Raw genomic sequence first — 26,322 nt, forward strand, 5'->3', positions numbered from 1 at the left:
AGGGTGTTTTAGTTCGCGGACGATTAGTGCTTCAAGCACCTGTCCTCACAAACCATCTTTGTTCCCTTATTCAGAGAAAATTGCTTACCATGCACCTTACAATTTGCTGCCTCCTCCTAAAACTTTCTTATTTCCGCTGGCCACAATTCCGCTACACTCACTGTCCTTTGCTTGCCTTTTTCTGCTCTGTGAGCCAAGCCAGGTCCTAAACACATGCCCACACACACACACACACACACACACACACACACACTTTTCTTCGTTTCCACCCTCCCTAGGTCTGCCTGCATGCTACATGGTTTCATTTCCCTACCTTTCTTTGACCACTGTGGCTCAATACAGTTTCCTCCACATAATCTCCTGCCTTACAAGTACACATACACTTCTGCCCAAATCCTTCTCACTTCTCTTTAGTCCATGCCTCATTACCTCAGGAAACGTGTGCCCCTCTTTCTATTCATGAATTACAAAATGGCCTTCATCAGGGTTGTGCAGCATGAGTAGGGTTGGTGATACACCGGAGAAAGGGAGAAGAAAGTTCAGGAATCTGAAGGGGAATCAGAATAAGGAGCCAGTGCTATGAACTTCACCACACTTAAAAGAGAACGCACGTCCTCTTCCGAATTTCTAGAAAAAGGAGGAACTCTGGTATCTGTTGTGGGGACTGGGGGTGGCGGTGGGACTGAAGGTTGGGGATCTTGGTTGGTAGCCTTACACACCCTGGCCCCCAATCGAGGTATCAGATGCAAGAATGCCTTTTACTTAAACACTAGATCATAAATATTGTTTGATGTTTTACAAACTTCTTCCTAAATATCATTTTATTAAAAAATGTTTGATGTTACTTTTGAGACAGAGAGAGAGAACGAGCGGGGGAAGGGCAGGGAGAGAGGGAGACACAGAATCCGAAGCAGGCTCCAGGCTGTCAACACAGAGCCCGCCACAGGGCTCGAACCTGCGGACCACAAGATAATGACCTGTGCGGAAGTTCGAGGCTTAAGTGACTGAGCTACCCGGGTGCCCCTATAAATATCATTTTAAAGACTGCACAGCAGTTCATGTGGGATGCACTCTGTTAATGCTGCTGGCTTGATTTAGAAAATACACATAGTCAGGAAAAGGTTGAAAGGAAACACACCAATATGTTCTCTCTGGGTGGTAGGATTACTGGTGATTGAATTTTTCAAACATATTTTTCAACTTTCCAAATTTTCTACAAGAACACGACTGCTTTTCTTATTTACGAAACCGTCCCAAACATTATGTAAAAAAAAATTTCCAAAGCTGTGCCGTCCAAACTCACACAAAACTCCTCATGTATTTCTCTTTGTCTTCCCAGGATTAAACCTGCTTTTCATCAAGTGCTAACCCTTGAGGGAAACAAAAACCCAGACTTTTTTTTTCAACTATTGTTTTCGTTTTAATTGCAACAGTATTATATCCAACTAATTTCCATTGCAAAAATCCACACTTTCAGTTATATTATGGGCTAAACTGGCCTTTGTGGAATGGCCTGGGAACCTACTCACTACACATAATGCTGCTTCTATGGGAAAATGTACTCTGAGTTCCAAATAATTAACTTAAAAATGAACTTTTGGAACACGTCCTGCGTGTAAGCTGGGTACTATCTTTGTAAAAAGAAAATTGCTACCCGCTGCTCTGCTAATGGGAGACAAATACAGTTGCAACCAATACAACAATCACAGCAAAAAGGGTTTTACTAACAAAGTCAAGTCTTTTTTTCTTTTTTGTGTGTTAAAAATTTTTTTTAATTTTTTTTTTTTTGAGAGAGAGACAGAGACAGAGTGCAGGTGGGGGAGGAACGGAGACAGAGAGGGAGACAACAGAATCCAAAGCAGGCTCCAGCCTCTGACTTGTCTGCACAGAGCCCGATGTGGGGCTCGAACCCACAAACCGCGAGATCACGACCTGAGCCCAAGTCTGAATGCCTAACCGACTGAGCCACCCAGGCGCCCCCTAACAAAGTCAAGTCTTACATGAAGAAAGATTGGGGAAAATAGATCGCGGCATGAGTGATCACAGTGTGGTTTTATCTTGAGCTAGTGAAAACTCAGAAAAAAATGAGCTGGCTGTTAGAAAAAAATCTTTGTTGGCTCCTCCGTGGTCCACATATGTGGTTTTCAAACTGTACTCCCCAAAATAGTCCTCCAAAGAGGCGGGACAGGGAGATACATGTGAAGGCTCTAGGAGCCTGCACCCACACATATCTGTTTCAATCAGAGAAATATTTCTTTTTTCTCTATTTCTTTATGCTTCCAAGCAAGGTTTCATTTGAACCAAGGGCTCGCTACCGTCTTTTGAAAACCACTGGTCCCCAGGATCCATGGCATGGCATAGACGGTCCTCCATGATTGGGCCCCCGTGGTCTTTGTGGTCCTCAGTGTGTTCTCTTCTTACCCGAGAGCCCTTCTTCCCCCACCCCCACATATGTACACACACTGGCCAAAGCTCACATACCATTCAAGCCAGTCTGTTCACTGAACTCTGAATAAGAAATGCTCTTTAATATCTGCTTAAAATGCTAGCCCCGTTTCTCATAAGCGCCTGGTGAACTTCCGCTTGCTGCTGAGGCTCTATTTCACATGGCATTTCGTCTTTCAAGCCTTCTCCCTCAGCCACCTTGGTTTTCTGCGGACTGTTTTGGGTTTCAGTACCCTAGCAAACCGGGATAACTGGTTACCCTGCAGACAGAGTTAGCCTCAAACAGGTGCCCAGGAAATGCGTTCGTTGCCGAATAAAAGGAGAGCCAAAATGTATGAACACACCTAATTGTGCTGGGACTCTAACAGACTTGGATACACGAGGTATTAAAGCTCAGAACTTAAGTGAATCATTCAACATATGAGAAGATACACAGAGAATGACCAAAGCGCCTTTTCTGAGTCGCACAGGCCTGGCATGTGGTAACTTCTGATGACCTGGTCCTCGGTGTGGGAGGAGGAAAAGAGCTCTGGAAAGGGATGGCATCGAAGGGAGCGAAAACTGGAAAAAGATGGCCATAACATGGTAATCTGCTGCATGGGCAAAGCCAGACAGGAAGGGGAGAAGATGATGGTCTCTGGAACTTGAAACATAGTTCTGAAATGTAGTCTTCTCTGACTGAACAGCGAAGGCAGTCTTGATTAGTCTTTTGCTACATCATTATGCAAGGTCTGTTTGATTCCTCAGGTGGGGCAATGCAGGCCCTATGACCTACTGACCTTGTTTGTAAAGTTAGAAGGACAACCTCGGGGCATAAAATGGTGGCTTCCTTCATGGTGATCTTGATATACACATTACCTAGAAGTTTCTGATGTTCTGGAATTCTTCATAATAACTCTAGGGGCGCCGGGGTGGCACAGTTGGTTAAGTGGCTGACTCTTGATTTCCGCTTGGGTCATTATCTTGCGGTTCATGGGTTCAAGCCCCACGTCGGGCTCTATGCTGACAGTGCAGAGCCTGCTTGGGATTCACTCTCTCTCTCTCTTCCTCTGTCCCTCCCCCACTTATGCTCTCTCAAAATAAATAAATAAACTTAAAAAAATTAAAAAATATAATAACTCTAAAGTCTCTTGGCAATAACACACAAACACCACAGTTTTCACTGACTCCAATGTGCATCTAAAATTTTCCTAAGTACTCAGAGAAAACTACTCTACCCAGTTGAAGGAATAATTCAATTTACCTTATTGGCAATTTCCTCGGTTAAAAAAGATCAATGCAGTCATCTTAGAAGTTACCACATTTCTCCAAAGAGGCCCCAAAACAATCCATATGTACCCAATAAATTTTCATTAAGGCAGTTTCGCAACAGGACTAACCATTTAATTAAAAAGCTTCAGTTTGTGACTTCAGTTCATTATAACACTTTATAAAGTTTAGATTAAGATGTTAGAAAACAAACCAGGGGACTTACATGGCAATGTGTTAGTAACCACGAAAGGCTCCGGCACCGATACAAAGGCTCAATTTACAAAGACGATTGGGTGTGGTACAAACATTTCTTTCTAAGTTGACTATCTGGGACACAAAACACATTTTCCCACGGAAATCGTGTTATACATGGTGAAAAGGCTCCCAACCTAGCCAATAAAAATCTATTTAACAAAACAATGTAACTGAACTCTAAGACCAAGAAGGCTATTCATCTGTGTCTCAATATCTCTATAAATACTATGTCCATGGAAAGTCTTAATAGCTAGCTAACATTTATTCAGTGATTACTATTAGGTGACCTAATCCACACAACAACCCACTGAGGTAGACTTGATTATGATCCCCCGGGGACAGATGAAGGAACTGAGGCCTGTGGGACTAATTTAGCTTGTCCAGTATCGCACAACTAGCAACGAGGAAGTCAATGTTTGAATCAAGGGAGAGTCCAGAGTTCTTGCTCTTGACCACTGCAAATAACACCTCACACTGTTTGCAGTCTCTGAGGTAGGAATTCTCCTAGCAGAGGCACACAAGGGCTCCTCAAGAAATGAGGCACACTGGGGCGCCTGGGTGCCTCAGTGGGTTAAATGCCCGACTTTGGCTCAGGTCATGATCTCACGGTTCCTGAGGGTGGAGCAGGCATCAGGCTCTCTGCTATCAGCACAGAGCCTGCTTCAGATCCTCTGTCTCGCTCCTTCTCTGTCCTTCCCTCTCCCTCTCAAAAATAAATAAACATTTAAAAGGAATGAGGCACACTGAAAAGTTCGCCTTTACCTCTACAGAGGAAACGGACACTCATGAGGTCAATCATTCGTTCTCCACTTGTTTGGAAATGGGGAACAAAGGTCACCAGTTAGAGGGTTTCACACTGTATTCTCCAGTGTCTATGTGTATGTTGAGAGTTTATAAGCAGCTCTGTACTCTGCAGTCTCCTGCTGTCCTGGTTCCTCCCTCATCTTAGGCTTTCCAACTACCCTTGAGTGTTTTATGAGAGTTATTTGGCAACGAGTGACTTGACACCTCATGGCTTAGTTTACTCATGACCTGGGATTTCAGAGGTCAAAGGCCAGAGTGTACTGCTACCTCTGATGTGTTTATGGATGTCATGAGAGGCCCTAATGTTCCTTTCTAAGAAGAAAACGAATGGGCCAAAATATGCAGTAAGAAATTACTATAGTACACCTAACGTTTTCTTCCATACGTTGACTTGTTTATCCCAACGGTCCAGCGTGATCGCTGAGTATGCAGTGTGGTGTCATTCTGTTCCCTACTTGTCTTCCATAGTGGTTCTCATCTGTCACCACATCATGGGGTTGGGGGGGACGGTGCTTGTTTTTGTTTAATCCCTAAAAGTCATTCAAAAGGAACCTATTACAGATCGATCCTCTTACAGGTTGATGGCAAAAAGTAATTAGGTACCAGTGACTGATTAGGTGTCGGTCTAGTTTTAGAGTGCTCCTTTCGAGCATAAAGGACTGGCCACTGCTAGAAAATAAAGACCAGATGACTCCAACAATGGGTGTGCTCGTTCTAATCTCTCAGGATTAATAGTGCTTGTCAAGAAACACGGAGCAGGCTATGTGTGTTCACAACGAAACCCCAGGGCAGCCCAAGTGGCAACCCAGGATTGAGAACCAGAGGGGATCTGGAAGTGGGGATGAGGGTAGGCAGAGGCACGGAGAAGAGGCAAAGCAAAATGGGACAGGAGGTGGAGGAGAAAAGCTGGGGGAAGCAGAAGGAGCAGATGATCACAGGGCAAGGACAGGGGCCAAATGACAATGGGGAGAGAAGGGTGGCTGATGGAACCTAGAGGAAGAGAAATGAAGATAGAAGCTAAAGAATCAGGGAGGCCAAAGGGACCCGATCCTCAGTCCCATTCTGCTACTGCCCTATCTCTCTGGTCTTCTCGCATACAATTTCTGAAAGCACTGCCTGTAGTTTTAGTGTATGGGCTTCTTCACCTCCCATTTTCGCTTCAACCTGCACCTGCTTTCTGGTTCTAAGGTGCCATTGAACACGACACATTTTTCATGTCTCATTTTAGAACATTAGAGGAGGTAGGGCACTAACTCCCCGATTCTTCTGGGCTTTTCACCCAAATTACTGTATTGGGTTCAAAACAGCCAACCACAGCATGATCTGTGAAACATGCATTATGTTGCTCACATCAATTGGTTGCGACTTCTACTTTGTAAGCAGTCGGTCAGCTGACCAGCTCTGTACACGGTAGCATATGATTCTTCCCTTCATGCCCCAGAGTGCAGCCTATGGATCCCTATAGTAGCTCTATCACTGCAGTGTTGTTTCCCGGCTTCTCCCCAAGAGTCCTGTCAGAGCAGGCTGTGTGGCCCTACATGCAGCCTTCTTTCACTCCCAACATGGTCAAGTATCTTTGCTTGGTAGGAGAAGGGGGATCTTCCCTCTTTACGGGATACAGATTTAGTCAGGAGGTGATGAGAGAGACATCTCCGAGCTGCTTCCTGAAGGTCACTCCTCTGGAAGCAGTCCTAAAGACAACACACACCCAAACCATGGCTCTTCCAGCCGTCAGGGAAGGCTGTAGCCTACCTACAGCTCAAGAACACAGAATCAGAGTCAGAGACTCATGAGTTTCTCCTTTTCCTTAGGTGCCGCTCATGTGGAAGCCCAATACAGAAAAACAATTAAAGAGGACTGTTCTGGTGGAATCAAGAGCCATGTGACCTCTCCCTTGGGCCCTTTAAGCCTAAGGAGCTCCGTAGAATTCTAGGGCCTTGTGAAGTCCCCTGGCAACCAGTAATCTCATCAAGCTCCACTTCTTTGAAGTGACAAGAAGATGGAGGCCAAGGAAGAAGTAACCTGTGCAAGGTCATGGACTTCCTGACTGGCACACCTGGGAAGAGAATTCACTCTTCAATTCGCATAATGTAGACAGGTGGTAGAGACAATAGAAAGCTCTTTGTCTCATCCTCTCACATTTATTGGCCACTCGTGGAAGAAAGGTGATGATGAATTTTGCCATCTAAGCACTGGGACGATTCCTGACAGAAGGAGGAGGTAGAAGAGGAAGAGAGGGTGGAAGAGAATCAGAAGGAGAAGGAGGAGAAGGAGAAGGAGAGGGAGAGGGAGAGGGAGAGGGAGGAGGAGAAGGAGGAGGAGGAGGAAGAGGAGAAAGAAGAGGAAGAGGAGGAGGAGGAAAAGTTAGGGAAGGAAGGAAGGAATTAAGGAAGGAAGGTGGGAAGGAAAGAGGGAAGGAAGGAACAGAAGGAAGGAAGCAGAAGAAGCAGCAAAAAGATCAGCTTGTTCCTGACAATGTTAGCACTTTGCCTCTCCCAGCTACAGAGGTAAGACTGCCTTCATCAAGTTAAACTCTCTCTGCTGAGAATCTCACGTAAGACATCTCAGAGCATCCTTTTATCAGGATGCAAAGGGTCTTCTAAAATGATGTCGCAACCGGGTTGACAAAGGTATGTTTCAAAATGGTGACAAAAGTTAGAAATCATCTTTAGTAGTCAAGAAAACCCAGATTTTCTCGGTGACGTTATGTTTCATCGGCAAACACACAGACTGAAAACGCCACAGGATAAAACATGCCAGTGGGCATTTCACTAGGCAAAAGCCCATCAGCACACTCCGTGATTTGTCTGTTTAGGATGGGCTCTGATTTCGAGGGACTTAACTGCTTCGTTATGGGTCTGGTAGCTATTCGGGCAACAGGCATATGCATCCTTGGCTTATTCCCAAGTCATGCTTTAAGGATACCAAGGAATGATAAGGTGATATCAGGATAAGGGCCTATCCGTCTCGGTCAACAGTAAGTCCCCGGTCACTGCATTTTTGATCTTCCTTTCCCTCCTCTTTGCCTGGTCAGAGTCTCAGATTTTCGCGTGCTGTGGAATCAATTTCTTCTTTGGCTGTCTTCCGGGTCATAACTCACCAGTCTGAGCCGTCTGCTTCTGAATTACAATCTAAATGAGAGTTGCAGCTTTCCTATGGCTAGGTCCCATTTTCCTGTGCTAAATTCCTGACAACCAATGATTCTTAAGAGCTGTCTATCCTTTGACAGGCAGTATTTTTTTTTTTTTTTTTACTGATTAAAAAGAAACCCTGTTACCGTTCTATAATTATTTTAGTTGCAGTTGGTCCCAACTCGCCCCTCCTTTCAGGCACAGGTTTGCCTTCAGAGTAGGAGTGTCAACAAACCATCAGCAAACCTTGCTGTTCCACAGTGGTTTATGGAAAAAGAAGGGAATGCTCCCAGCTCTTCCTGAAATACATTCAAAACAATATTGACTGAGTGCTAGCAAAGTATGCTTGCTTCTCCGGCGCTCAGGAAGTTTATGTCTGACTTTAATTCCAAATGAGCACGCGCCATCAAAGCCAGACATTCCAATCCACAGCACAGGTTCCAGTGGTTGGAGGAGCTAGAAGCACGTTGGCCCCTAGTTGCTGTTTTTCAGTTGCTAGAGATTCTCTCCTGCTTAACTCTCTTCTCTAGACATCCAAGCCAACCAGAATTTCCCTAGTGCTGTAATAAAGGGTAAGGGTAACTGACATTAGCGCAGTGCTTTAGGTGTGGGGAAAGGGAGAACAGGGAGCCTCGTCGTCCTCGTAGGGTATGCAATAGGACCGATTTTTGATCCGTGCCCTCCCTTCTCTCTGGCCATCCGGGTCATGCACTCCTAATCGTGAGCAGTCAGACTGATAGCTTTATTATCACCGATAATAAATAATAAATAATGTACTCAGCAGCTAGCACGTCGTCATGATAAACTCCGTTTTTTGGGATCAGTAAAATTGAAAAAGAAATGGCGTATCATGGACGTATATGCTGAGCTAAGGTCATTCCTTTTTCTAATAGTGCCACTGGACTGGGAAATCAGAAAAATGCCATAAAGTGCAAAGGGATTTTTCAACAGGGCTCTGACAGAGTTACTCACGGTATTTTATTTTTTTAGGGGAAACGGAGAAATGTGTACAGAATAACAGTATGGTCTTTTCTGGTTGAAGAATCATGCTCAAACAGGGCTGGCGAAGAACCGTTTTCCAGTTCAGACAGGGTTCTATAAAGCTCTGCCACAGAGCTTTGGATTCGGTTTAGTCCTTGCTGTGGGAACCCGACATCACTGGTTCTTAAGGCTCCTTAGGTGATTCCAGTGCACAACCACGGGGCAGATCCACTGGTATGGGGTCAGTGGTTCGCATCCTACATTATATACTGTTTTTAGCATTCAGACGTCCCTTATTAATACCAGTAACAGCCTTCCAAATATCCAATGCTTGCTACTGTGTCACAGACGCTTGAAGCAAGGGTAGAAAGACAACATTTCAAGTTCATTTCAACCAGGATAAAGGTTTGGAAAATCACATGTAAAAAAGGGATGTGCCCACAGTCCACTAGGGACCTCAACCGGATGTCACTGGGACATTTCACAAATACCAAATTCCATCAAAACTCATTGATAAGAACAGCCCAATTACATGTGAATGCAAAGTTCATACAGGGGTACTCTTTTGGGGCTGAGAACAACAAGCAAAAGATCCGTTTTATGGAAATGATCGCCCCTCTTTATTTAGAAGCGGGTCACTGTGACCACAGGTTTTAGACCACATATCTCCAATTCACAAAAAAAGTTGGGGAGATGAGCAGAACACCAACACTGATTGGCATATCCACAGGCGAAGTTCGATTTTATCCCGTCGCTTTGGCAAGCAGAAGAAACGAGGCACTTTATTACTGGAGACTGCACTAAAAATGTCCATGGGTCACAGAACAACATGTTCAAGGCCAATTATGTTGAGCGCAAAGACTTCAGGCAGTGGGGGACGGTAAGAAGCTTGTCTCCTCTCTGTCTCTGGAAGGGTACCAACCTCATAACATCAGTAAATAATTCTACGACCTTTAAAACTCATTTTATGAGCAAACTGGGTCAGTTAGTGCGGAGTGAATTACATTCAAACAATTCCAACCACTTTATAACTAGGGGCGGGGGGAAGTAGCTGATTCCTTGCATCAGTGATATGTTAACTGGCAGCATTCACAAAGAGCTTGCTCGGTTGTAACTGACCCAATAGAGACACGAGCACAAAACCACAACAAAAGGCAAGCAGCCCCCAAATGTACAGCCCCAGTCTTCACCTTGAACCTCTCCTGTGTTACCTGTTCATTGTAATTTTACTGAGCTCTGCAGAACCGTCTACTTTTTGCAGGGACCGGAGTATAGCTACTGTGAAGGGGAAGTTTTTGCAGAAAAGGGGAATCCAATTTCCATTTATGAATGTGTAAAAAGCACTCTAAGGATCCTTTCTTTTTCCTTTCTGACTTTTCTATTTGTATAATAAATCTATCTCTCTAAGGAGCTTTAAGAACCAGTGATGTCAGGTTCCCACGCCAAGGACTAAACTGAATCCAAAGCTCTGTGGCAGAGCTTTACAGAACCCTGTCTAAACTGGAAGACAATATACATATATATGTATTTTCTACAATGAGCTAGACACTGTGCTAGGTGATTTGCATGCATTATTTTATTTAGTGCTCACGCTACCTCTGCCAGACAGGTATTACCCCCATTTTATGTAAAGGAAACAGGGTTACAAAGGTTTTAAGTGACTTGTTGAAAGTTATAGAGGTTCTAGGTTGTGGAGGCAGGGCACACCCAGATCCACCTGACTACACGGGCCAAAATTGTCACTATGATGTGCGACCCTCTACCACGCTGCTTCCTTACACTTCTTTCCTTCTTTCCTCCTCAAAGCCCAAAGGGGTGGGTGGGTGGTAGTATGGGAAGGATTTCAAAGAAAGAAGGACTAATCTACCTCTCTTTCATACCTCTCCCAAAGCTCTGTAATTCTGCAATTCCCCACACATAGCCTGGTCACCAGGACCCAAGAAAATACAGGTTTCTTACAGGCTCATGTTATGTCTTTTCCTCTCCAATCTCTCTATGGTTTTGGAGACCACATTTTGCAAATCCCAAATAAGGGCATATATCCCAAGACCTTGTGTTTTCTCTAAGCAAACACGAGGGCAACATATTTAAAATCAAAACTCAAAAAACACTTGTGGCACCTAGCAGAGACAGAGAGAGAGAGAGAGAGAGAGAGCGCACTGGCTCAATACGGACCTGTTGATTGATTGAGTCATTGGGGGTTGATCACACACGGAGAGTAATGAGCAAAGTTAGACTAAATCCTTATCAGTGGAATTCAACAGGGTGGTCTTTCTGACAAGTCTTTTTGTTATGGCCTTAATGTAGGCTTCCTGAACCTGGTGGCTTGTTAATCTGAAAGTACTTGTTTAGATACAAGGCTGTGGATTCTAAGAGACAAGCTGTTCATTATGAGTTCTAATCCTAGGCTGGAAGATGCCTATAAAGATTAAAACTTGTTTCCTTTTTTCTAACAATTAACAGCCTAGCTAAAGAGCGATCAATTGTAATCGGGGAACTGAGGAAGGTAATAAATGCATTACCGAGACCAGTTGCTTTACAGCACCATTTATTTAATCCTTAAATTTTGCAGGTTGTAAATTACTCATTAGAAGGCAGAAAGCAAAATAGCCGTAATCCGTTTAGTGCCTCCAAACTCCGAAGACTTAGTGGAGGAAATCCATGGAAACAAGAGGCCTGATGTGTTCTTTCACTGCTATTTCTTAATGGGCAAAGGTGGTTAAACAATAAGGATAAGCCCAAGTAATTATCCTGATGCGCTGGTCCATAGGTCAGGGGTGGGCTTGATTAAATTCATGGAGGGCTGACCCACAAACGGTGGGAAAATGCCCCTTCTTTTCCACTCAGCCCCGCAGGCAGCTAATCAATGTGCACATCTCACTTCCAGATTGTTTCATGAGACCAGAGCAATAGCCCGTAGCATTCATTAGGGCATTTTCTCCTATCTGTTGTTTTCTAATCAGTGCAGGGACTGGACAAGAGGCCAAGTGCCAGAGAGGAATTAGGAGGGGACGAGGAGGAGGCTGTCCCCCTCTCCATTCGCGGGAACACAGCTCCCAACTACAAAAGGTTCAATGTGAAAACAACTAGACAATTAGTTTGTAGGTTGCTTTACATATCCAGAAAGCCACGTATATGTGGCTTGAAGATGGATTGTATCAGCTTAACACGTAGACGCCGAACCATTTACCGAGGACAATTTGTTTATACCAAGGACCAAATTCGATTTTAGACTCAGTGGTAATGGTGTAAACAATACACAGGATGCCTTTGGCGCTGGCACCCTATTTGTGTTTTGAGAGTAGAATCTGAATGTGTGCGCATTTCCTTTTTCAAAAGCGGGATCCCCTTTAAATATGTAACACAGCTTCTGGCTCTCCCTTAGCCTCTACACAACAAAATAGTTGCTGGCTCACTTCAGGGCTGAGCGGGCGTTTCGTTCCTGCTCCTTTGCCCTTCACTCTCGTGATCCATGGCTTATCTCTGAAGAAAGATGGTGTTAGGCTGTGAAACGGAGCTTTTCTCTTTCCAGAGGTAACCAGACCACAGGAGAACCAAACCTGCTTCTGCAGTAGCAAACTGAGTTACCCAACACAAACTATCTCCATTAATTTTCTACTAGACAGTCTAATTAAGTTTGTGCTTCCACCAGGCTGGCACAGTGTCTCTCTCGTGTTCCATTCGATACCCACCCAGCTGCGGCTGCTCAATAAATCATTACTGACAATGAGACAAAATCTAATTTAAAAATTATAGGTGTTCTGGAAATGCGTTTATTCACTTTGTTAACGTGATTGTAAAACAAGTGTTTCCTAGATAGATCATTTAACCATGGCATGTGATAAAAAATACTTTTCTTCCCACATCTCACTTTTTTTTTTAGCTATGTTTTTTTTTTAACAGTAGAAAGCGATACTAAAGAATTTTATAGACCCCTGCCGTTAGAAATCCTGATATCAAAGCACCTGGAAAAACCGCGGAGACACCTTAAGAGATACTGACATGAGCTCACAGTAATTTTGCGAAGTAGAACTTGGAGCTTCTGTGTCACTCGTCTCAGGGAAGGGCCTGTTCTGGGCACTTTTGGTGGAGACAAGGAATGACATTTGGCCCCTTTCCTGGGGCTGAATTATCTATGTTTTCATTTTACTTACCCTGAGTGGATTTTCATTAAGGTAAGGGGGTTCACCTTCCACCATTTCGATTGCCATAATCCCCAGAGACCAGATATCAACTTTCGGACCGTAAGCTTTTCGAGTCACCACCTCAGGTGCCATCCAGTAGGGAGTTCCCACCATAGTACTTCGTTTACTTTGCTCAGGGGTGATCTGGGCGCAGAACCCAAAATCAGCTGCAGAGAAGGAAAGTCCGTTAAAATCAAGTCAAATTCCTCTGTTTTTTTTTTTTTTTTAATGTTTATTTATTTTGAGAGAGAGAGAGAGCATGAGCAGGGGAGGGGCAGAGAGAGAGGGAGAGAGCAAATCCCAAGCAGGCTCAGCACGGAGCCCAACAAGGGGCTCGATCCCATGACCATAAGATTATGACCTGAGCTGAAATCAAGTCAGACGCCCAAATGACTGGGCCAGCCAGGTGCCCCAAATTCTTATTTTTTTTTTAACAATAGATCACTTTCAGATATGGCTGTACCTTCTTCTGTTCGACACTGAGCTTTCCACAACTCCCTAGCTCATATCTATTATTACCTGATCTCTCCAGTGGCCCTGATTTTAAAAGGGTCTGAAATAACTTATGAATGTGATGTCATTTTTCCTAGACCTCAGTCTGGTTCCCTCCCCATTACTGTTCCTTTTAACTTATAGAATCTTTCAGTTTTCTATTTAGGTATTTATAATCCAGCAGATAGAAGTCACTAGAAATTCTGAAATGTTAACCCCTCAGAATCTGGCCATGATCTACAGGAACACAGAATTAGAAAAAATTCTTTACTTCAAACTGGGCTCTAAATGCCTTTAAACCAATCACCTTCAATAGCCATTTTCGTCTCAAGATAGACAGTAAATGAGCAGAAATCCTCCAATATTCTTTCAAACACCATCTGAACCAAAATACCTACTCAATTTAACAGAGCCATCCATCCCAAGAAGGATATTGTCACTCTTTATGTCTCTATGGATCACTTGGTTTGAGTGCAAGAAATCCAAAGCTTGGAGGCACTATTGAATCAGAAAAAAAAAAAAAAAAGTTCTGATTATATCGCAAAGAATTTAAAACAATTTACATTTTGTTTCTAGATATACTTGGGGCAAAGGCATACTTTTGCATTGTCAAGTCAAATAGATTACTATTGTATTATCATTTTGAAATCACATTACTGTTTACATCAATGCTGTAACTTAGCAGAATACATTATAAAAGCTTCTGAGTCAGCCAAACTAACCAATTAATAGTCATACTTTGACCTAGTATCTGGAGGGTACGGATTCAGCTTGGTCTTATACAGGTGTACTAAGCTTCTGTATCCACGGTATTTAATTCAGTAGGCCTGAAGTGGGACCCAGGAATCTGCCTTTAAAACGAGTGCCCCAAGCTACCTCTGATGGACAGCCATGGTTGGGAACCACTTCTAGTCTATGAAGTGGCTACAGTTACTTGCTTGGAAATGGCTTTGCATCATGCAACATGGAAACCGTAGACTCAGGGTAGAATATTCTCCTAAGTATTAGAAGCTTGCTTCACTGCATGAATAGAAAATACATGTGTTTGGTGGATATGCGTACATCCTTGGGGAGGAGGAAAGGCAGATGGGAGGAGAGCAAGGGAGGAGGAAATTTGAGCAAACCATTTAAAATAAAACACAAGCAAAGACTGGCTGAAATTACTTGGTTTTGTGTTCCCACCATTGGTTTTCAAGTTGCAGCAGTGGGTCAGAGTTCCTATTTGTGTCTAGAGAAAACCTCACCACAATGAATGGGGTGGAGGGTAATGCCCCGGATGAGACTCCAGAGAGGGGTGTGTTTTTAAATATTGAAAAAAATATAAGAAAACATGTCCTCCGTTTAGCTCAAAACCAGGGATATGACACCGTTATTGGAAAAGAGGCAGACTCAGGCCCCCTGGAGGGGGGTGAGGGATGTCCAAATTGGACTGTGAAAGCAACGACTGTCTCGGCTGAGGGAGGACCTTGCTTAAATTGCTTTCTCGAGAATGATGGGATTATAGTGGTTTGTAATTCACGTGGCTCACGTTGTGCGTGCAGGACAAAATCATCAGCGTGTAAAAATTCCCCCAAATGTGAAAAAACTTCCGTGCCACCATTGCTGTTTTCCGTGTTCATCGAGACTACAACATGCAGGCCGAGCATTCACCTTGCAAATGGCATAACAGAGTTCAAAAGATCCATAGCAAAATGACCAGAATATACAACAGGCTGGGAAGGGAGGGTAGGAAAGTGCGATTAGGAAAGGATTTAAATTGAAGTTAGGCTCTCCAATTTTTTTCCATAGAAAAGACACGCGATCATTGCTCTGATGTTCTACACATTCTGGATAATCAGAGAAAAAGGACTGCCGGTTTTAGTGTTGTCATCTGCTAGAAACGCTCTATTTTCTTACCTCTCTGCACACAGCTGCTATCTGGCCTTCATCCATACAGGTCTCGGTGACCACATCAGTCAAAGAGCCGCCAGCCAAGTATTCCATGACCACCCATAGTTCATCACCCACTAAGTAGCTATAAGAAGAGAATAAAAAGACTTTGACTCAGGTCTAAGGAAGTGGGGACTCTTTTATATCCCCATTAAGGTAATTTACAATTAATGTCTGCATTTGGCCATATTATATAACAAGAGGAAAATATCCATGACGGTGATGAGATATTCCTTAGCATTAGAGAATATGCATGAAAGTCAAAGGATCATCAGATATAACTGCACACCATGGAGGGAGGAAAAGAGCAAGGAGGCCTCTGGTGACTGACTACTGTCAGTCATTCCACTATAAAAGCTACTTTCAATAAACAGGATCAGTGAATAGCCACTATGTTATATCATATGCCATAATGTTGACTTCTTGGACTGAACTGGCCCATGGTATACAGAGTTGCAAGATATGCATTCAGATCTCAGCATTGATTTTGAGGCTACTGGATTAATTACTGAACTCTTTTCAAGCAGTTTCTGAATCAAAAAGACTCCTGTTCACAATGGATTTACCGTGCTGAGGTCTCAATCCTCCAGCAGAAATCAGGGGCAACATGCCCAATTTCTTTAGGCACCTATTGAGGAGCACGCGCAGATGATCAAACATGGGGAGGAAGGTCACCAGAGCCCTACAATTTGGACAAAATTCAAAACATCTGGAGTCATCTGAAGGCACAGTAGCAGGATGATCGGGTCTCTCTTCCCCTCCCCGCCCCAACTCAGCTAGAGAGAAATTTTGGAGAATGGAGTGAGCCCACTGATCCTGTCCTGCCCTAAGTTTGACATCAATAAGAAGCAAGACTTTCTATCCAGTGGTGCTCGAACTGCAGTGCCTATAAGATTCACCTGGGGAGCCTATTAAATGTGAAAATTACAGGCTCTACCTCATCAGTAACAGAAAGCATCCTAGAAATCTCCATTTTGTACAAATGCCATTTTGACAAAATGAAAAAAGCAGAGTGAAGTCCCTCTGCTACAGATAGTCCCTAAATGGCACTTTATGAAACATAGGCTTCGCCTGTAAAATTTGACTCCTTTTTTTTTTTTTTAATCTCCCTTTTCCCCTCTTTCTTTCCCACCGGTCCACCTGGCACAAAACACAGAAAGCAAGATTTTAAGCTCATTGAGGTTGCAGACCTAGTCTTACTTCCTTTATATCCCCCCAGAGTACACAGCACAGCGGTGCTAAACAAACACTTACTGAAATTGAATGAGACAGATGTTAACCACAAGTGAAGAGTTAGCGCTGTCTTTAAATGCCTATTTATAACCCACTGCTAATACCACTGATGAAAGAGACATTAATTACCTGGTCTAGGAAAAAGGTTTGAGATTAAAGTCTCAATTCCCTAGACCTCACTGTCAGTTAATCACAAAGCGCCCATTAAAGCGGGGCCATTACAGCCAGCCCTCTTCACTTAGACACCCAGAGACTGCACTGGCTCCAAACAGTTGATGAAGTGTTTAAAACACCGCAGCTCTCCTCTATACGCAGTAGTCTATTTCCTGCCAACACGGAGTCACGATGCTCAAAAGGAAATTACACAAACTGCTCATGCTTAGAAGCGAGACCATAAAATGTGTCTTCAAATGTTTGATGGTGGACAAAGAAAAGTGGGTGCAAATTTAGCAATAGATGTGATACTCTACTCTTTTGCAGCATCCGCGAGGTTTTTCTAGCATTTGAGAAGTATTTGGAGAACGGATGCTAAATGAACAGATGTTAAATAAAATAATTTGCCAAGAAAAGAAAACAAGTACACAATGAGGGAAACCACTTACCTATCTAAATAATTAACAATATTGGGGTTCTTATTTTCCCTCATGACCAGAATTTCATTAATAATTAATTCCTTTTTGGGCTGCTGTTGAAGGTTCATCTGCTTTATGGCCACCTGAATGGTGATTAAAATGCACAAATGAGTTACAGTCATTAAACACACACATCCATATATATATATATATATATATATATATATATATATATATACATACATATATATATATATGGCACACAGAGTAAGGCATACAAATTCTTTATCTTACTAGGCTCTTTCTCAGTGCCACAAACCCATACCCCTTTTCTTTGGTCAATCACGAGTAAACCATCCACTTTAGACACTTTGGACATCTATGAAATAGATTCCCACGTCAACCCAGTGCCACCCATTTTATCAGACATAGGTGCTATCAAAGAAGAAATGTGATTCATATGAATTAAAGGACAATTAAAAAATCAGGATTGAATGTTAGCACTCACCTCTTGTCCTGTTGCAATGTCTAGCGCTGTATAAACAGTACCTGATGCCCTGTGAAGGTGAAAGTTATCAAATGAATAAGCAATCCAGCTGTTATCCATAGATTTTACTTGAAATAAAATGTCATTATTTTTAGGAAAGGGAAATCAGCAAACTCAAGATTCAAGGATGAAATAACCACGGAACGCCCCTTTTGTGTGGTAATTACAGCTGAAACAGTCTTAATGTATCCCTTTGGGTGGGCCAGTAATTCCAGTCGGACTTTCCAGCACTATGCAGTAATGAATTGAGCAAAATGGCCCTGATCCTTTTAGGAAGCTCCTGGAATATTCTGAATACTCCCCGGATGTGGCAACAGCTAACATTGTAGTCCTCTGATTAAACTGAAGTACGGTTTAGGAAATAATACATCATCTCTTGTTTAGGCAACTGTAAATCAACCTTTCCTCTTAGCACATGGACAGAGTGCTTTTCCCATAGATATCTCTTTTTTTTTAATTTTTTTTATGTTTGTTTATTTTTGAGACAGAGAGAAACAGAGCATGAGTTGGGGAGGGGCAGAGAGAGGGGGAGACACAGAATCCGAAGCAGGCTCCAGGCTCTGGGTTGTCAGCACAGAGCTCAATGCAGGGCTCGAACCCACGAACCGTGAGATCATGACCTGAGCCGAAGGCGGACACTCAACCAGCTGAGCCACCCGGGCACCCCTCATAGATTTCTGACTCTTAAGAATATTTTTATGTAACAAATCAATCACACTCAGTGTCGTACTTACCTAGTGCTGCAGCTACACCAAGTTAACGACAACACAGCCTTACTATTGAGACATTTTTTTTTTCAAAATTTCTCAACAGCTTCTACTATGACGTTTCCCTCCAACCCATCACCCTTTAAAAATCTATCATTCCTAAGGTCCTGGTAGTATTCATGCTCCCATTCTAACTTCAATTGTAGGGGTCCTTTGCTTTGCACATAGAAATTGTGTAGTGAAGCTGAATTCACAGTGACAACGTTCTGTGAAACACACATGCATTCTGAACCACATCCCTACCTCTATTCCCAAGAAAAAGGAAAACCCCGTCAATTTCATCGAAATGTTTGTGGTGAGTAAAGGAATAAGAATGGAGATCAGTCCTGTGATTCACAGGACACGGTAATGCTCCAACAATGCTACTTAAAATTTCTAGTAATTGTTGTTTCTCCTTTGTTCTCTATACATCACTTGCTCTTTTGTTTTCTGGGTCCAGGATTTCTTTTCTTATGTCACCCATTTCTTTGCCATTCTTCTCCCTTCTTCTACTTGGATGAACCAAAATATTTCTCCTAAGCCTAGGAAGTTTACATTACCTGCTCCTAATGAATAAAATGAGTGGGGTAGTATAAGGAATATTTGACTACTAAGAGAGATCTGAGTCCTAATATTTATCCTAACATCAACAAGCTGTGTGACCTTGGGCCAGTCACTTCCCTGTTCTGGGCTTCAGTCCCCTCAACTGAGAAAATAGTGATCACAAGAACAGTAAAAATATATGGAGCATGTTGTGCATGTCAGACAACGCACTAAGAATTTAATATAAATCACCTTATGTCTATTACCTCCACATTACAGACAAGGAAGCTGAGGCTCAGAGAGGTGAAGTGACCTGCCCTAAGTTAAACAGCTTATAGTCCAAGTCTGTCTGACTCTCTGACCTGTAAAATATAGGAAATGGGCCACTTTATTTCTACAGTTCTTTATTTTTTGAAATTTTCAAAATTTATTTAATTATTTTTATTATTTTTTAAAGGTTTTGGTTTTTTTTTTTGAGAGAGAGAGAAAGAGAGAGAGAGAGAGAATGAGTGGGGGATGGGCAGAGAGAGAGGGTGAGAGAGAATGTCAAGCAGGCTCTGTGCTATCAGCATAGAGCCTGACTTGGGGCTTGAACTTACGAACCATGAGATCATGGCTTGAGCTGAAATCAAGAGTTGGATGCTTAACTGACTGAGCCACCCAGGAGCCCCACAAAATTTATTTCAAAGTAGTATCTATGCCCAACGTGGGGCTTGAACTCACAACTCCGAGATCAAGAGTTGCACGCTCCACTGACTGAGCCAGCCAAGCTCCCTAATTTCTAACATTCTTGAATTTCATGATGTACAATCTCCAAATTCTGCTCTCTTGATTCTGCATAGGTACATACATATCTATTGGAACTTGACTAAAAGATTGCCCTTACTCAACAGGTGTCACCTAAAGCAGGACTTACAAGTTTCAGAAATTCCTCAGGTTTGAGGCTGATGTGAAATCAGCCTCTCAGTTTTGTATATTTGAGATTCTGGGTTCAGAGCACGTGGTCTGTGCTCATTAAGTCTTTGCTGAGTGAAAAAATTAATAAAAGTCTTTTCAAACAAACATGCAACTGCAACAAAACCTTTCCTTTCTGTGGAGGAATCTTCTACATAAACCAACATAAAACACTTCCCTTGTGGAATAAGCTATCAGACATTTCTGATTTCAGGGGCCACTTTGTGATTGGTCCTTCTGAACTCAGAATCACCTGGGCTCAAAAGAATAGATCACCTTGACTTGGTGTGTATTTCAACTGCATGAGTCCCGAACAACTACCTAAATCTGTTTGTAGAATTATATTCAAAAATGCCTTTACTTGGGGCACCTGGGTGGCTCAGTCTGAGGTTAAGCATCTGACTCCTGATTTCAGCTCAGAACGTGATTATCGTGGTTCATGAGATCGAGTCCCACATCTGTCTCTGCACTGACAGTGCTGAGCCTGCTTGGGATTCCTTCTCTCTCTTTCTGCCTCTCCCCTGCTCATACATGCTCTCTCTCTCCCTCAAAATAAATAAATATTTAAAAAATACCTTTTCTTGCACATTTCCTTCAGATGCCATAAAAGTAACAGTATCTGCAAAATGAGACAATGATAGCATCTTCCTCACAGACCCACAGGAAATTGAAAGGCACAATCTATGTAAGCATTCAGTCCTGTGCCCAGATCAGAGTTGGCGCTTAACATGGTAACTGCTATTATTATCAATTTACTTCCCGATCTCCAAGCCAAAACATCCTTGCTAGTGCTTATCCCTATTTTCAAAAAGGACAAAGGTAGTGGGGCACCTGGGTGGCTCAGTAGCTTGGGCAGCCGACTCTTGATTTCGGCTCAGGTCATGATCTCACGGTTGTGAGATCGAGCCCCACGTTGGGCTCCGTGCTGACAGCTTGGGATTCTCTTTCCCTCTCTCTCTGCCCTCCCCCCTCCCCTTCTCTCTCTCTGTCTCTCTCTCTCTCTCTCTCTCTCTCTCTCTCTCTGTCAAAAATAAATAAATAAACTTAAAAAGAAACAAAAAGGACAAAGGACAAAGGGGGCTTACTGGAATGCTTTATAGAGGTTCCACGTCCCTTTTTTTTAGTGTTTTTGCCTTTTTCTTTCTTTTTGGAATGCCTTTATTGAACAAAACCATATGTAAAAATCCCTCAATATAAAATAGGAGCTGCTCCAGCTAAAGCTGCTAGGGAGAGAGGCCCAACATCCCTGCCCCAGTGGCTTTCCCCTATTCACCACCCTGTCCCCTGCCCCCAATCCCATTTCTACTGTCCTAAAAGCTAAACTTGTGATTGACTTGGAGTGCAAAGGGGATTAGTGTTTAACATCTCTAGAGATTTACCTTTCAAATCCTTGGGTTTTGGGCCCCCCAACCTCCCTCAGCATTTCATTGTCTTAAATTGCTAGAGTCCTAACGCTGGAATCCCAATATCCTGGATTTTGTGGCATTCTGTGGTATAGAATTGCCACAAATCCCTAATCCACAGAGGTTTAAAGGCCCTGAAATTCTAGAACATCAGTTATTAACTAAAAAATTAGCTTTTCTCATTCTCCCTTCTCCCACCTTAGCGCCTACATGCAATTGTCCAGGGGGAGCCATTTTCTCCTTCAACTCTTGTTCCCAGCCTTAAAATGGTGACATTCTCTTCCACCCCTCTTCTCACCCCACCCCCCACCCCCAAACACGTCAGGCGCTTGGAATTCACAGCTCTGATCAATAGAGCTTGGTCAGCCCAACTTTTGGCCCTCACAGAATCCTCAACGCAAACTCAGGTACTAACCTGCAGAATACAATTTCGTGCCCTGCCTCCCACTTGATCTTTGCACCTCAAACACTTCTCCACACGACAGCTCTGATGCCTTCCCATAGTCCAACAATTTAAGATTCAACTGGTATGAATGTGAATGTCTCTCCTTCACTTATTCCTTTGAGCCAAGTGCTCTCCTTGCCTGCTCATAGGTTATGAACCACAGTCCTTGCCCCCATCTGCTCAATCCTTCCTGGGTTCAAATCCCACCAGTTCCTAGTTGTGTGACCCTGGGTAAGTAATTTAACCTCTACGTAGCTCAGGAACAAAGGAGGATTAAATGTATACGGTGGTGAAAGCCAGTTCTTCAAACACATTGCCAATACACATCAGCAATGACATCATCATCATCATCATCATCATCATCATCCATAGTCTATAGTTTGGGAACTTAATGAATATATTAGGCAACAACCAACCTAATAATAATAGTTACCATTATTAATATAATAACCATTAATATGATAATAATAGCCATTATTATTAGGAATTATATTATATTATATTATATTATATTATATTATATTATATTATTATTAGGCATCTCATTTAAATATCTGGGAGTTTCCAAGATATTTGATTTCCAAATTCCTAACAGGAATTTTACATTTACCTAAGGTGGAACTAATTAAAATATCATTTTCTTTTCATAAGAAAAGATTTCATTTCTTCATTTCAAAGAAATACATTTCTTTTCAGCTAGAATGATAACTTTTGATTACCTTGCATAGCTCACTGATCAAAAGCTCTAAGCAGCAGTTACACAATGTTTGCCTAACAAAGTCTGAGAAATAAGCTATTGTTTAATAATACGGTCTAATACTTTTAATTATTCATGTCCTGGAGTTCATAAAAACAAATAACTGAAGGGATCCTTTGTGGTGAAGCTGGGAAGCACTTTCCTTGTAAGAGGGAAGCACAGTAGTGTATACTCCTAAAGAAACAATCTTTGAACCAACAAACATGTCACACTGATTCCCCCCAAAATGGGCCTTGTAACAGCCTGGGCTATGTTGAAGTATCTCAAAGGCTATCTTTACAAAATCAATCAATCAATCACTTTAAGAAAAAAAAAAGGCAGTTCCATGCAGCATTTTGGGACATAAGAATGCCAGGAATCAAACTAACAAATATGAAAGTTAAAACTCCCAATTCTCGAGTATATTGGGCTGGTGGGCCAAAATGGTCAACACTGTCAATTTAATTTTTATGCCAGTTAATTACATTGATCTCTCTTATCTCTCCATTCCAGTTATATCGAAGCCAGATTGCAATGGGGGGAACATTTGTTTATGATGGGGTTTTTGTTTCTTCCAAACCTCAGTCACTCAGATGGTATAAAGAAAGCATGCCTTATCAGGACTCAAGGGAAAAGAGAGATCATCCAGTTTAACTTCATTAAAGATGGGAAATCTGAAGCCAAGAGAGTAGGATGAATGTGCCCCAAGATGACACAGCTAGTACGTAACAAAAGCCTCCCAATTTTGAGCAAGAGATATTTCAGTTAACCTCCACAATGGTTCAAGAATATTAAACCAACAGATTGCTCAACTGTTGGGCCTCATCATCAATTACAGCGTGATGAGTACTGCTGGGTTCTTGGCATCACATTAGATACTTCATCAACAATTTCTTCTTGACCTGGCCAAGCACTTAGTACTCAAATGGAAACATTGGCATCTAGCCTAAAGAGTCTAGAAAGAAACAAACAATGCACTGTTTCTCCCTTTTCCTCCCAAGACAAGTCCATTTAATTATCAGCAATCTTCATCAGGTTTTGAGGCTTCCTGCTAAGAGCCGATGTCAAGCCATGATCATGAGTAGTTGCCAGAGCCACAGCATGGTAAGATTTATAATTTAGATTAATCACTCGTATTTCAGCATGGAAATGGATTTGAGGAGGGAAAGAAAGGCAGGCAAGTGAGGCTAGAAGGAAGCTCACAGACTAAGAGAACAGGAAGAGGGCAAGACGACTGGAGAGCTCAGGGAGATCCAAGGAGAGCCTCATGGTAATAAGAGCAAGGGAGCCAGAAGGATAGGGCAGTATTCACATTTAAGGTTTTATAAGCATAAATATGATGCTAATGAGGTCACAGGGATTTAATCCACACTGAGATGTTTTTTTTTAAATTTTTTTTTAATGTTTACTTATTTTTGAGAGAGAGAGAGAGAGAGAGAGAGAGCATGAATAGAGGAGGGGCAGAGAGAGAGAGAGAGAGAGAGAGAGAGAGAGAGAGGGAGATGCAGAATTTGAAGCAGGCTCTGGGCTCCGAGCTGTCAGCACAGAACCTGACCATGGGACGTGAACCTGTGAATCACCAGATAATGACCCAAGCTGAAGTCAGACGCTTAACCGATTGAGCCACGCAGGTGCCCCAAGGATGGTTGTTTTTTTACATCTACTCCTACTTCTGCTGCTAGAAAAGGCCATCTTGTTTATTGAACCTTACACTCTGCTTGCTCTCTACAAATGGGCGATCTCACTGCTCACCCTATACAATTTTACAAATGAGGAACCTGGAACTGGGGAATGCTAAGTAACCTGCCCAAGGTTACACAGTTTGTCAGCAGCTGAAGTCACAAATGCATTAGTTGGACTCCACAGTCCACGCTCTTAACTACCATTTCATGTTCCATTACAGATCTTTAGCTTTTGTACATCAATGCTAAGGGCAAGCATAGTACTTCCTAAAGTCTGGCCTTGTATCTACTATGCGAAAGTGCCTCCCTAAAATATTTCTCTTGCCTCTAATTTCCTGCTTAACTTAGTCCACATGCCCCCTCTGTAAGCCATTTAGTTTGCCCCTGCGCAACTTGGTTTGATTCCTTTGGCATAACAATAGGAGATGGTTCTTTTGTTTTCAGACTCCATTAAGATTGCTCATGTGGCCAAGAGTGGGCTAGTTCTTAGGGCTGGACTTTCTGTTCTGCTGAGTATTCAAAACACAGTTACTACATGTAGGCCCTTATCTTGCTATACTAATGCACCTGTCATAAAAATACCTAGATATCATATGGTCCAATACTACCACACATCTACTCATTTGGTTGAGGCACATGCCCTGTTGTGTTCAGGAATGGTGATGAACAGTGTCACCACTCAGGCAACAGCTCTTTCAGAGGGGGTTCCAGTGTTTCCTTTTGTGTAGTTTGCCTCTTAAAAATGTATCACTAAATCCAAAAAAAAAAAAAAAAAACCACCATAAAGTTTTGTACAGATCATGTTGTCAAAGTGTCTTTCTAAGTACCCAGAATGGAGCCGGGTCCAGGTGGTCCAGTCTTTACTTATTAGAATTATAGATTGGAACAGGGAATTTTCTGTTCCTTCGCTAGGGCATGACGTTCCCCAGAGTATCCGTGGTCATCTAATTTTAAATAGAGCTGTAACACATTATGGGTGTGGGGCCAGGGAGCTCCATGTGTTACAGTCTAGTGATAATGAGGCCACAGTTACAGGCTTTAATCCCTGGAAAGGCCAACATGAAGCCTAACCAGCTGTTTCACACAGTGCACGCCATTGGCTTCAAGACGGCCTAGACAGGAAAGGGGGGCAGGCGGCTTCATACAAGCTCATTACTATGGCTGGAAAAAAAACAAAGTGTAAGCCCCGCTAATGGTGGCTGATTGAGTGGCATCATCCTTCTTTACAAGGGACAGCACACAACACAGTGCATTTAAGAGCAATAAGTAGAACAAAGAGCATCTTCCAGTGCTCTATAAACATTGTTCTTCACAAATGCTAATGTATTCCCAATCTCCTTCATCACAAAGGCTATTATAAAGCTCAGACTACATCTATTTAGTGCCTCCTAGCTGTGCGCTACCTTGTATAGCCCAAAACAGATCCAATGAGGAAGCAAATACTTTTCTGCTTTGGGTGGTCCTACCCAAAGAATCGCTTGGGTAAGCACACTAGACACCGCTTGTGCTCTTGTGCATAGTTTCTTGAACAAAGCAAAACAAGTCAGAGGTTTTATTCTCAGCACTTATCCCTGAGTTCTATGCTTTACGCCCCTTTGTCAGGTCCTCTTAACAAGCTGTTATTCATCAAGTCCTCTAAGAAACAAGTTTCAAAACGATTCATCTTCCATATGGGAACTTTATGTCAGAGGCAGAAGAAGAGGGCTCCTCACTGAGTAGCAAAGATTAGTCTGAGAAAGGCCTAACATGATATATTTACTTTCTCAAGCCTTAAAATGAAAATGAGTTGAGGGGAACAGGGACTGAAGTCTTCCAAAACAACGAGAGAAGAGGTTTATCTGCAATTACCGATGGCTTGATCATATCATTCCATAAAATTATATGATTGGCAAAGATCCAGATGTTGGACAAAATCCCTGTGGCCAAATGTCCTTATTCACAGGAGGAAATCAGTTTCAAGCAGTGCAGGCGCCCCTAGAGCCCCTTCTT

At 42.6% G+C, this 26,322-nt stretch overlaps 1 protein-coding gene across 14 annotated transcripts in view; it reads right to left on the reverse strand.

Annotated features, from left to right (window-relative positions):
- The window catches only part of PAK3 (p21 (RAC1) activated kinase 3), a 249,095-nt gene that overhangs the window by 7,129 nt on the left and 215,644 nt on the right, over positions 1-26,322 (reverse strand). For all 14 annotated transcript variants that reach the window (XM_081793298.1, XM_081793299.1, XM_081793300.1 and 11 more), the window contains 5 exons: positions 17,786-17,834; positions 17,308-17,420; positions 15,440-15,557; positions 13,942-14,041; positions 13,022-13,218 (listed from right to left, as the gene is read on the reverse strand). In XM_081793298.1, coding sequence (XP_081649424.1) covers positions 13,022-13,218; positions 13,942-14,041; positions 15,440-15,557; positions 17,308-17,420; positions 17,786-17,834 — 577 coding nt within the window. The remainder of the gene's footprint in view (positions 1-13,021; positions 13,219-13,941; positions 14,042-15,439; positions 15,558-17,307; positions 17,421-17,785; positions 17,835-26,322) is intronic.

Source organism: Panthera onca, chromosome X (assembly GCF_046562875.1).
Source record: "Panthera onca isolate mPanOnc1 chromosome X, mPanOnc1 haplotype 2, whole genome shotgun sequence".
In the NCBI taxonomy this organism is placed as follows: Eukaryota; Metazoa; Chordata; class Mammalia; order Carnivora; family Felidae; genus Panthera; species Panthera onca.